The 13589-nt window shown below is 45.6% G+C and overlaps 1 protein-coding gene across 1 annotated transcript; it reads left to right on the top strand.

The window, feature by feature from the left end:
• Positions 1-1105: 1105 nt before the first annotated feature.
• On the top strand, positions 1106-10670 carry gpr12 (G protein-coupled receptor 12). Its single transcript, XM_012857473.3, has 2 exons — positions 1106-1243; positions 8198-10670. Exon 2 carries the CDS (start codon positions 8210-8212, stop codon positions 9233-9235), a length of 1026 nt encoding a protein of 341 aa, XP_012712927.2. The 5' UTR covers positions 1106-1243; positions 8198-8209; the 3' UTR covers positions 9236-10670.
• The last annotated feature ends 2919 nt before the right edge of the window (positions 10671-13589 follow it).

A 13589-nucleotide genomic window follows, 5' to 3' on the forward strand; every position in this document is an offset into this window, starting at 1 on the left:
AAAGTTTCCACATGTCTGTGATTAATTGAGGAGCTGCTGATGTTGCTCCACAAATCCAAAGTCAGCATCACATCCAAGATCCTTTTAGAGCACTTTACGCCTTCGACTTTCATGAAGAGGCCAATTTAATTTGTTTATGCTCTTCAAACTCTCCAATAGTAAATCTACGGGTCATTGTTCAGAGGAAGAGCTGCTCCTTCTGTCCCAGAATGATCACCTCCATGCCACGCTGCATTAACGCAGTAAATCATGTAAAAGGAGCCTGGACCGAATATTTGGTGCCTATACTGTGCAGCACGTGGACATTTTTTCAGCAGGGTGACATTTCTGTATCAAAAATCAATTTAATTAGACCAATCTATACAACTTTCACTTTTTAAATCCTATAACAAGTCTTATTTTAAATTATATTTTAATTCAATGAGACGCTATACGGATGGGCGCATTTTTGTGCCCCGCCACCTGTCTGCTGAGGTGACTTAGAGGCGGCGCAGCAGAAGATGGAGGACAGGGAGGAAGAGGAGGAGGAGGAGGAGGAGGAGGAGGAGGAGGAGGAGGAGGAGGAGGGTGACACACATCAGTGTCGCTGTTAATAACCCAGACAGGACCAGAATAGCAGGGCGTCGCAGGAGGAAAGCGACTCGCTGCACCCCGCCGTCTGAAACTTCAGCAGTCAGGTCAAAGCTGAGCACGTTCCTCTAGATAAAAATTAAACAAAACTTCTATCAGATATGAGGAGTGATCATATTTCCACCTTTTAGGATTCATTGTTTGACTTGTGTGTTTATTTGAATGAAGCGCGCATTTAAAAAAAAAAAAAAAAAAAAAGACCATTTTGGCCTCGATGAGGCGCGAAGCAGAAACCACCGGAGTTCAACCGGTCTCCGGCAGCCTGGTCCCTCTGGGACTCCTCCTTGATCATCACCATCCTCCTCCTCTTCATCATCATCATCATCATCATCATCTCCACCCTCCCCCTCCTCCTCTACTCTCCCTCACCTCATCTTCCTCTCCTCCGCCGCGGCCGCCTCACTTGCTGCTCTCTCCCCGGCGCGCACACCCGCACTCCACGGCCCCGCCAGTGGCCCAGCCGCTTCTTCCATGATCCCCGTCCCTCCTCGTCCCTCTCCCCGGAGCTGCGTCTCTGTCCGCCGGCGCCGCATCATCTGCACCCCCGACATGGGAACCCAAAGCTGTCGTTCTTCTTCCATCTAGACGGGAAGTCGCACCTCGCACAGTCAAGGTAGGATGGGTGGATTGATGGATGGATGGATGAATGGAGGGAGACGGATTACTGAGCATCCTTTGCACGGAAAGATGCATACCCCCCCCCCCCCCCCCCCCCCCCGGGTTTTCTCCATTAACAGAGAAAGTGAAGGTGCATTGTAATTTTCTCCCCAATGCAAGGTGCGCAGGGATGCATGTGTGCAGGCTGAGGTGTCTCCATGACGGGTGCGGTATGTTCTCTGGCAGCTGCTGAGTGGAGCTATGATGACTATTGGCAGTGCACGGCTGTCAGTATCGACTATTGCAACCTGGAAGTTAGTGCAAGGCATTGATTTCGTTTTTTTGTCGATTCGCCCATTAAACAGAGCCCTTCATTGTAATCCGCCTCTGTTGTGATAACTTTTACAGCCAATCTGTTCATCTCCAACAACGATGCTGCCATAAGCGTGTCTCGCACAGTAACTGCAGTGTTTTAATCGTCTTTAATTATACGTTTAAAGGGAATGATTAAAGAAAATGTTGTGTTTAATTTTCAAACAATAACTCTAAAGCTCCATGCTTTAGTCTGGTGAAGCCCAGAGAACACCCAGTACCGCTTGTGCGCAAAGCCCCGTGCAACGTAAATATTTTATAAACAACTTAGCTGAACCAAGTGGTTTTTAGCGCAGGGCACGCAAACCCGTTTGATTGATTCGATGTGGAGGAAACACTAAACAGAGACCTAAACAAACAAAAGAGATTTGGTCGTGTCGCTTCCCGGTGGCTGTTTTTGGGATGGGTGATGCGGCTACCTGCTCAGGGCGCCATCGTTCACGGGGTGGAACAAGCACCTGAGAGAACAAAGCGAGCAAACCAAAACAAGTCAGTTCATCTGCACCCTGACCGAGTTTTGCTTTGTTTATTTGGGTCTTTAGTAGTGTTGCACCGATACTGATACCAGTATCGGCCGGAGCGCCGATACCGCACTAAAATGGTGGTATCGGTATCGGCGAGTACCAACAAATAGGTCACAGATACCATTTTGATGTTTGTATGTCACTTGAACGCAGCCTTCTCTCTCCCGACACTCACTAGTTCTACTGGATTCACTTTGTATTAGTCTTTTTTTCCTGCTTTAATAAGGTAGCAGCTTGACAAAGCCATGATAGCATTTATTTTACATCAAAGTAGTATGCTGTTCTTCTTATATACACACACATAAATTTCAAAGTAATGGTATCGGTATGGTATCAGTATCGGCCGATACTGCACAGCCAGGTATCGGGTATCGGTATCGAGGTCAAAAAATGGCATCGGCGCAATACTAGTCTTTAGTGTGTAGTGTAAACCCCAGGGTTCTAGCCAATGCATTTCAGCGTATTGGACCGTTAGGCAGAAAGTCACGCTGAAATTTAAGAGTAACGGTCAATACGACACGGAACAGAACAACACGGCTGTTTCAGAGCAACGTAAAAAAAGTCAATAAAACTCTTGAACGTGCATCAGCGCGGCTATAAACCTCCCGGACATCATTAAAGCTAGCGCTAGCTGTTGTTAGCCTGACGAACAACCTCCTTCGAGCTGCACCACGCAACGCTCCGCTGCGGGAATGCATCCAGAGAAGCACCGAAATGACACACATGCACATGTTCACACAGCACCAGCTGTCCAACGTTACGCTGAAATAAAATGGTAGTGAGGACCCTGAACCCTCTGGGAAAATGTGGCCTTTTCTACGCAGCCTGCTGGGTGCATAGCATTAGTCCGACAACCCAATAGTCCGACAATCTAAGGCACAAGTCATGACCGTTCTTGTCTAATGTGGAAAAAGTTTAGTTTCCTTCGCCATGCACTCACCATGAAGTACAAGCTAATGCCATCAGAGCGTACTAGGCATGGTAACTGTATACAGATAAGATGAATTTGGGCATAGGCCTAGCGCATGAATCTTGTCAAGGTATAAGCCTGCTAACAGTCAATACTAAAAACCAAGCTCATTTTTTTCATCTTGAAACTGGGTTGTTGGACTAATGGGTCATCCGACTATATCAGACTATTGGGGTGTCGGACTATTGGACCAATGGGTTGTCTGAACATGCAATCCAATGTGGCTCAATGCCCAGGGAGATATGAATTCAGGGAATGCACAAGAAAGCAATAAAAAATAAAAAAAGAATAATTATTTTAAATGTCACCCCGATCCACCTGTATTGTCTCCATTGCTGCATAGTGATGCTGTTTTGAAGCCTCCAACTCCACACTGTAGAAATAGACCTTTTAGCAGCTTCTAACGGCACCATTTCTACCATCAATGTCAGATGTACGAACTGGAGGTCTAACAAAATCGCCGGAAGTCAGTTCAAAGCGTAAGTTAATGAAGTCTTACTAAATCCGATGACTTTAGGTTTAGGTTTCCCATCCACCAATGTTAGGGTTAAGGTTAGCCCTTCAGGGAGAGGTAAAAGCACAGGTATTAAATTAAGTTTAGGCCTTAAATACATTGACCTTAGGTTTAAGTTTCCTTACCTTTCTCTCAGTCTCTGCATATCATACTTAGAAGGAGAAATGTCAAAAACTTCCAGAGTGAACTTCCAGCATTGATTGTAAATATGTCGGCGCCCTCCGACTACAATATGGTGCTTCTCGTTTCTAAAGGCATTTTAGGAGCATTTGATCAAATGTAGTTAAATATCTAAAATAAATTAGATTGGTGGAACCTGAATGGGATTTTCATACACTGAACCGCTGGAAATTCTTACTATAAAACTCTTCATCTACTTGGTAATGAAAAATACTGTAAAACTCATCCTGACTCCCGTCATAAACCGCGTATCACATAATGGCTTGTGAAATGAATACATAGCAGAGTGCAGAGCAAATGAGTGGGAACTAAATTACTAAACAAAGCGATAATTCCTAGAAATAAAGGTAAACGATTACAATTCTGAATGAAAATTAATGGATAACTACAATAATATAACCAGAAACGACTGAAAATGATAAAAAGGTAAAACGTTCGATACAGAGGGATGGTCTCACACACATCATCGAGAGACAAAAAGCAACAGATGAGTAGATATTTTTAGTTTATATCAATCCTTTTGTTGTTGCCTCAAGATAAATAGTTAAAGAGGGCTGAAGGGGTTGTTGGATATAAAGACTCAAATGGTGTCTATATATAGTCTAGATGGATTTATATTGAATGGAGCCCGAGTGCTTCAGCGAGTGTTACGACCTGGAGTGAGTTAGGACATCTCCCTGCTTCTGAAGGTGGACCAGTAAGCTGAAGCATATTTTCAGTTTTCATTTATGGCAGGCAGGTTAGGTTGTGCCCTGCGGTCCTCTACGTACACACATCAATATAGATGCAAACAAGGTCTTGACTACGCTCCTCAAGGATCGTAGATTTTAGTCCATACTGACAAGATAGCGTTGCTGCAGATTTATTGGCTGCACATTGACAAAGCTGAGCCCCCCCTTCAACCACACCCCACACTGCAAAAAGGGAACTAAAAATAAGCACAATTTTCTTAAAATCAGTATATTTTTACTTGATTTGAGCCACTGAATAAGACTATTTGCCAATAGAATGAGAATTTCTACCCCTAATATGAAATAATTAGACATCCTGAGCTCGAAATAAGATGATAGAGATGAATTGTTCTTATTTCAAGTGCAAAAATCTTATTCAATTGGCAAATAGTCTGATTTACCAGCTCAAATTAATGAAAAAGGCACCAATTTCAAGAGGATTTTACCTACTTTTAGTTCCCTTTTTGCAGTGCAAAGCTGCTCTGGTGGACTGGTTTCTGAGATCTGGTGATTGCAGAGACCACTGGGGTACAGTAAATCCATTTTCATATAAAATAATATCAGTTTAGGGTGATTTTAGCTTTTTTGGCATTATTCTGCAGGAAGTAGCCACTAGAACGGGGGTCTGCAACCTGTGGCTCAGGAGCCGTAAGTGGCTCTTCAGTCCCCCCACTGTGGCTCTTAATAAGTTTGGCCAAATATGATAAGGATTGAGCAATGTTTTAAAATCTATAGGTAATAAATGAATAGTGCTTTTTTTTTACACCAATAATGTAAGGAATGTTTTTTTTGTTGGGTAAATCTTTCTGGTCTTCCTTGTTTTTGGTGACATTTCTATGACAATTTTTTTTATATTGCATTAAAGAAAATTTATTCGTTCTCTAACACTGCAAAAAGGGAACTAAAAGTAGATTATATTTTCTTCAAATTTGTGTATTTATCTTCAAACGTAGCTGGTAAATAAGATTATCTGCCAATGGAATGTGTATTTTGACCCCTAAAATAAGATAATTGGATATGCTGCACTTTAAATTAGATCATGGAGATGAGTTGTTCTTATTTTAAGTGCAAAAATTATTTCCACTGAGACGTCGTTTAAACTTGCCTGCTCAAATCAAGGAGAAATACCAATCATTTCAGGAAAATTTTACTTACTTTTAGTTCCCTTTATGCAGTGCATGTAAGAATCCAATGCTTTCCTTTATTCAATAAGCTTATAAAATATTTTAGATTATTATAACATTTATTGTAGTAAATATTGTAAAAACTGGTAATTAGGTTTTGGAGGCTCACTTACCCTTTGTGGCTCTAAACAAATTCTTATTAGCTGGACCAAAGGCAAAAATGGCTCCTTGGGTTGTAAAGGCAAGGCAAGGCAATTTTATTTATATAGCACAATTCAGTACAGAGACAATGCAAAGTGCTTTACATGATAAAGGTTGCTGAACCCTGGTCTAGAAGATGAGCGTTGGAAAACATGCTTAGCAACAATACTCAGGTAGGCTGTAGCTCACACCGTACTCTTCTGGTACGACGCAGGATGGTTATCTGATCCACCGTGTTGTTGACATTAAAAGTCTGACCCTACCATATCAATGTTGCAGCTGAAACTGAGACGCGTCAGACCGAGCAAAACTTCCCAGTCTGTTATTGTGCCGGTTTGGTGAGCCTGTGAGCATCGTACTCTCAGTTTCCTGGTCTTAGCTGACAGGAGATGCAGCCAATGTGTGTTTCTCTGTGATGCTGTGACCCATTTTCTTCACGGGTCCACGTGTTGTGCTTTCAGAGATGGTTTTCAGAATGCTGACGAGTTGTAGTTAGAATTGCTTTGTCGTCTTTGCATTTTTTTTTTTCATCCACACAACCGCTGCTCACTGGATGTTTTCTCTTTGTAAACCCGAAGCATAGTTGTAAGAGGAAAGACCCAGTAGATCAGCAGTCTCTGCAATAGTCAGACCAACAACCATGCCACTTTCAAAGTCCCTTTAATCCTTTTTTTCCCTTCCAGTGGTGGTTTGAACTTCGGGAAGTTGTGTTCACCACGTCTGAATGAGCAACGAGCAATTGAAAAGATGTCCAGAACAAGCATTGGCCTTGGCAAATAGTAAACCTGCCACCGGGTCCGCCATTGTTTATCCATGATCCATTTTTGATAGATACTACCAACTGTGAATCGGGAACACCCAACAGGAGCTGCAGTTTTGGAGGGACTGTCTGGTACTCTCCTAAACTGGTGCGGATCTTATTTGGCTGACAGGGATTACTTTGTGTTGTTTCTACATCTGGATGTACAAAAAAAAAGGAACCACGGAGTTCCCCAAGAGTCCATTCTCGGCCCACTTTTGTTTAACATGTTTATGGTTCCACCGGCTCAGATTATAGCGTACTACAACATATTATGTGTAAGCTGATGACAACCTCATGTCTCCGTGTCACTGCAGGACCCTAGTTTGCTACACTCAGTGTGTTTATAACATCAATAAGCGGATTGATCAGATTTTCCTATCCACCGGGATAAGTTGCTGCACATAGCAGTGATCTCAAAACACCAATGTTCCCACGTTTTCACTTGCACATTACTGAGTTATAGCCGATAAAAAATCTAAACTGTTGCGCTCCGGTCCAAAAGGTCACGTGATTCGATTTTGGCTGCTCAGCCAATCAGATCGCTGTACTGTCAGCTGAGCGAGTTCAACGAGTTCATCATGGCTGCGCCCGTAAAGGGTTGTAAAAACATTTGTTTCCAGACGACGAAAGCCCAATAATAGCATTTTCTGGCGCCAGTTGGCAAAGATCTTTATGGCAAGGAAAAAAATAAATAGCCCAGTCCATCCATCATTCATAACTCTATTAAGCACCAAATGGCTGCGTTGCATGTGAAGTATGAACCAGGTAGACTGCCACAGGTCTTCAGAGACGCTCGGTGTTCCCACACTTAAACAAAGGGTCTGACGGTTTAAAACATTTGTTTCTTTTAAGCGTCCAATATTTATATTTTAACATATTGTTTTCTTTTATGTTGGTGTTTTGTTATTATTGTATTTCAGTCTTTCCCTTGATGTCCTTTAAAGCACCTTGGACCTGACTGCCTTGTATGTGACTAGAAATAAACCTGTCTTGCCAGCTGAATATAGCATTTTGCTGATATTCTCATGCTTGCTTATTTTCCTGATTCTGATTCATGACTGACAAAAAGGTGCAAAGTCTTCTGTAACCCCCAGTCGGTCGAGGCAGATGACCGTTCATACTGAGCCCGGTTCTGCTGGAGGTTTTCCTTCCAGTTAATGGGGAGTTTTTCTTCCTACTGTCGCTTCATGCTTGCTCAGTATGAGGGATTGCTGCAAAGCCATGGACAATGCAGACTGACCTCTCCTGTGGCTCTACGCTTCTCCAGGAGTGAATGCTGCTTGTCGGGACTTTGATGCAATCAACTGGTTTCCTTATATAGGACATTTTTGACCAATCTGTATAATCTGACTGATTTTGACTTTGTAAAGTGCCTCGAGATGACATGTTTCATGAATTGGCGCTATATAAATAAAATTGAATTGAATTGAATTGAAGATGGAGGGATAATCGGTCCGGCACTTTTTTCTATTTATGGGATTAACTGGCCTGATTTTACCCCTAGATATTTTTTGCGAGTGATGATTTTTTTGTGTGTGCGTTTTCGTTTCAGACGGGGGGCACAATGAGCGAGGAGCCGCCGGCCTCCCCCAGCTGGCTGAGCCCTGATCCCACGTCGTGGGCCAGCGGGGGACTGATGGACAACAGCACTGGCCTGGGGACCTTCTCGGTGGAGGACTCCCCCCTGCCGCCCAGCCAGCTCCCACTGCTGGTCAACCCCTGGGACATCGTGCTGTGCTCCTCCGGGACTCTCATCGCCTGCGAGAACGCCCTGGTGGTGCTGGTGATCTGGCAGAACCCGGCGCTCAGGGCTCCCATGTTCCTCCTGATCGGCAGCCTGGCCCTGGCGGACCTGCTGGCCGGCCTGGGCCTGGTCCTTCACTTCACCTGTGCCTACCTGCTTCGCTCGGACTCGGCCCAGCTGCTGACGGTGGGTCTGGTGGTGGCCTCCTTCTCGGCCTCCGTCTTCAGCCTGCTGGCCATCACCGTCGACCGCTACCTGTCGCTGTACTACGCCCTCACCTACAACTCGGAGCGGACGGCGGCCTTCACCTACACCATGCTGGTGCTGCTGTGGGGCCTCTCCCTGTGCCTCGGCCTGCTGCCCATCACGGGGGTCAACTGCCTGGCCGAGGAGGCCTCCTGCAGCGTGGTGCGCCCGCTCACCAAGAACAACGTCGCCGTGCTGTCCGTCTCCTTCCTGCTGCTCTTCGGCCTCATGCTCCAGCTCTACGTCCAGATCTGCAAGATCGTGATGCGCCACGCCCACCAGATCGCCCTCCAGCACCACTTCCTGGCCGCCACGCCCCACTACGTCACCACGCGCAAGGGCGTGTCCACCCTGGCCATCATCCTGGGCACGTTCGCCGCCTGCTGGATGCCGTTCACCGTCTACTCGCTCGTCGCCGACTACACCTACCCGCCGCTGTACACGTACGCCACGCTGGTGCCGGCCACCTACAACTCGGTCATCAACCCGGTCATCTACGCCTTCAGGAACCAGGAGATCCAGAAGGCCCTGTGGCTGGTGTGCTGCGGCTGCGTGCCGGCCAGGGTGGCGCACCGCGCTCGGACGCCCAGCGACGTGTGACCCCCCGCGGGCCCGGGCGAGACGAAGGGGCGCGCTGGGGCGGCTCTGCCCCTTGCTGGACCCCGTCCGGCGGCGCGAGGAGGGCAGCGGCAAAGGGCTGTGGGCGCAGCTCTGGCTGGAGCGCCGCGTCTCCCTGTCTTCCCTACTCAGGGCCAAGAAGTAGGCCACTGTAGGCGCGCCACGCCCTTATCTTATTTCCCCTGTTCCAATGCGACAGCTGTAGCTTTATCTGATGCACCGGAAGGATCCTGCTGGTGTGCAGCGGCTGAGCAACACTTGAAGCCCGTCTGGGGCAGCCAGCGGCAGCGACCCGGCACTCCGTTGATGCTGCTGCTGCTGCTGCTGCTGCTGCTGCACTCTGGACGTGCGTCGAAAGCTGAGCAGCGGCGGGGAGCTAAAAATAGACCCGGCGCTCTCTGATCCGCTCCACAGACGCCGGGGAAGAAATCTACCCTCTATATTTCTCCTCGCCTCGCCCGTTTCTCACCCCCTTACTTTCTCTCTCCTCTCTCTCTTTTTTTTTTTCTGTGCGTAAATGCGCAACAATATGAAAAAGGCCCCAAGCAGACCCGCCCAAGCATTACCTCTCTTCTGCATTTTTGCTAGCACACATACACACACACACACACACACACACACACACATGCTGAACCAAAAAACAAGCCTATCAGATTATAGTCGTGTCATTCGCTTCGATCTTTTCTTAAGTTATCTTAAGATCTAAATGGGGATCCAAAGTTAGCCAGAACAGCTAAATTAATTTCCGTTCGATCCAAGCCGTTAGATTTAAGGCAAACCCACTTTAGATATAATCTGTCATCTACGGCACAAATGCCGTCAGTTTTATATGTTTCTATCTGAAGGTTTTATTAAAATGAACAGGCTACCACATGAACATGCCTCTGGTGACATCACAGAAGGCCAAAGGCAGCTTGTATTATTTCCCCCCCCCCCTCCTCTATTATCATGATTACAATCAAATTTCTCAATCACAGAGGGTTGAACTCCTTGCAGCTCAAATTCAGCTCTCATGGTTCTGAATCAATGCTAAAATCTGTCACATCGTTTGCTAACGCCAGCTGATCGGCTTGGTGACTTGTGCCTCTTGTGACGTCATCAACCCAAATACAAAGCAGTATTGTTTTCCTCCCTTCAGCGCCTCACCCCCCCCCCTCCTTTTTTTTAAAAAGCGTTGTATTTTGTGAAATCCATGTTTTTTACGACCCAGCTGTGTTTTAACCGTCTGTGAACGTTTGCTAGCAGGAAAGGAAAACGACAGCGGGCAGCCCGTTGACGCGGAGGAGTGCATCACCGTCACCCGAGTCATTTTGTTTATGTGCAAAAAGTACCACGGTGTATTTCACCGCAGCTGCATTACAAGAGCTAAAAACTGTCCCACCAAGGTCATGGGGAGCCACACATTCTTTAAAAAAAAGTTACTTTTGCTTTTAGCATTAAAACACCTTGCAAAAGTTCATTTTTTTTATCTTTTCTTTACAACCACAGACTCGAATACTGCCTGTTTCATTGGGATTTTTTATGGGACAGAAAGAAACGTGTGCATAATAGTGAACTGGAAGGACAATTACGCTAAAACATCCTTAGAGAGAGGCATGCACGATGCATACTTTGCAGAAAACCTTAGGGGAAAATACAGTTGCAGGTCTTTAGGGATAGTTACGGGGGTTAGTGCTGCTGGAAGGCGAACCTTTACACCAAGCTTAAGTGTTTTGCACTATCTTTGTTTAGCTCCCTCCATGTTCCCACCTCTTCTGACCGCATTCTGTGTCCTTGAGGAAGCAGAGCATCCCCACGGCATGATGCTGCCACCGCCTTGTTTTGCTGTCGGGTCCGATGGGCGTTCAGCTTCACCCGGCCTGATGGCCTCTGGAGGCAGCTGTTTGTGCTGAATTTAAGAGTAAAGGGGCTTTGAATCCAAACGTGCAGCTCACTTTTTCAGAGTTTAACGTGTGGGACCTTACACTGCAAAAACAGAACTAAAAATAAGTAAAATTTTCTTGAAATTACTGTATTTGCCTTGATTTGGCGTAAAAGACTATTTGCCATGGAATAGATTTTCCACTTAAAAAGGACATTCCTCCGATCTATTCAACAGTGCAGATATTAATATCTCTGTTAGGGTTGTAAATCTCATGATTGGCAAGTCTTATGAAATTAGAAAAAAAGTTACTGTCTCCAGTCATGTGTAGGTTCTCCGTTCCTCCGGATCATGTCAGCAATAACTAGCCTGAACGGTAGGTATTTTTTTTTTTTAGATGTGAAGCAATACTCTGAGAGCAATAACATCCTGAAGCACCATTACATCTTAGAACGGGGGCCAAAACAGATGGATAGCAAAGGAAGGTTTGGTTTAATCACTCCCCGGGGGGCCAAGGTCAAACGGCTCGTTCATCCCGGTGACACCGCCGCCTCATTTTTTTCCACAAACCCCCAAACAGGGTTAGGCTCATTTGTCACATCCGGAGGAGAATTGTGAAGTTCTTCCTCCGGCCGCTGCCTTTTCTGAGTGTTGTCACCTCCGATAACAAGTGTGTCGTTGGCACCCCTGACCTTAGAGGATTACACTGTCAGTCTTCCTGTCGGTTCTGAGAAAAAAAGCGGGCCCCGCTCCGTGTTGGTCGTGCTGGAAACGGGACCTGGATGTTTTTGGCTCCCCAGCACTTCCAGCCAAAAGGGAACAGGGACTCTGGACGACCCCGGCGATACCGATCCTGCCGCGTCTTCTTCTGCGTCGCTTGTCGCCGCGCTCTGCTTCAAATCAGAGACAGGTGTCGCTGAGTGATCTTGTGATTGCTGCTTCCAAATACAAAGATGATGGCTTTTTATTAATTGTGTTTTTAAACTTTGTCCCGTCGAGCCTCATGAAAACATTCCAGAAGCTTCAAATCTTCAACTTTGCTGCTTCAAAGAAGGAGGGGATTTTTTTTTGTTTGTTTTGTTTGTTTTTAATGAGGAAATTAGCTTGAAAAATGAAAAAAAATAAAAAGTGGCTTGTGTTGCAGAAGCAGACTCAATCCTGTAGATTCACCGACTTTTGCCCATTTTGTTTTGTCACAGCCACAGATTCCTAGCATTATATTGGGACTTTGTTTGACAGAACGACCCAAAGGAACGCATAGCTGTGGAGGAAAACATCACATGGTTTCAAACGTTTCAGCGAATGAAAAATGCATTCAGCCCCACGGAGTTAATCCTCAGTAGAGGCACCTTTCCGTGCGGTTACAGCTACATGGTGTCTGTCTCCACCTGCTCATCTAAAACCTGAAAGTTAGGCCCGTTTTAGCCTTGCAGCAAAACTCAAACTGAGTCAGACCGGATGGAAAACATCTGTAGACAGACATGTTTAAGTGCTGCAACAGATTCTTTGTTGGATTAAGTTCTGGACTTTGACTGGGCCATCTAAACCAGTGGTCCTCAAACTTTTTGCCCTGAATCTTCTTTAAACTACTCGTCGGGCCACAAAAGAAAATCGAGTATTTCAAAAAATTTAATCCCCACCACGACAAAGTTTCAATAAAAACAAATGCTTGTTGTATTGCTCTAGGCGTGCAACCAAACTCTGCTTTTTGTATATAACATTTGCTGGATGTTTTGGTTCCTGTTCACCATGAAATATTTAGTAATGAAGACAAACGCTTGGTTAATAACACTAGGTTGCGGCAAATATTTGAAATTTATCCGCATCAAGTTTGAAAGGCATTGCGTCACTAAAAAATGGGGCATCGGATTACGGGGGGGCTGAATGCAAATGCACACAGTTCTGTCATGCAAAATCCCAGTAAAATAAAAAAGGCGCTGTGGGTCAGACCGTTCCATCATAAATCATTTTTACCTTTACTTTTTAGAGAAAAGCCTACTTCACCACAGCAACTAAGAAGTTGTATTTCCTTTTCCTCCTTTCCTGTGTCTGATGTTGTACGACACGAGCGCGCTGTAAAGCCTTTATCTGAATGTAGTATCTATCAAGCTCGTCCTCTTGACTTGTGTTTGGGTAAACAGGGCCTGCTGAACAGGAGGCGGGCCTCTTCCCACCCTGCATGGTGCTACCAAAGCTAGTCAGTCTGAGAGGAACGGCTGGGTTGCACCATTGTTGTTTGACTTTCCATTCATTTCCTCTCTCTTCAATATGCAGATTTAATTTTTTTTGGGGGGGGGATTTTTGGCCCGTCGGGCTCGCCGACTGAAGCGGCAGACGTTCGGGAAGCAAATCGACACACAATCGGGGAATGTGAACCTGTTCTTGCCACTGTAACGACAAGATCTTCATTGCTGAGCATTTTAACAAGGGCTTTGTATCCAGGAGAAGGGATGGACTGCGACGTCGGGTGTATTT

Source organism: Fundulus heteroclitus, chromosome 21 (genome assembly GCF_011125445.2).
Source record: "Fundulus heteroclitus isolate FHET01 chromosome 21, MU-UCD_Fhet_4.1, whole genome shotgun sequence".
Taxonomy (NCBI): Eukaryota; Metazoa; Chordata; class Actinopteri; order Cyprinodontiformes; family Fundulidae; genus Fundulus; species Fundulus heteroclitus.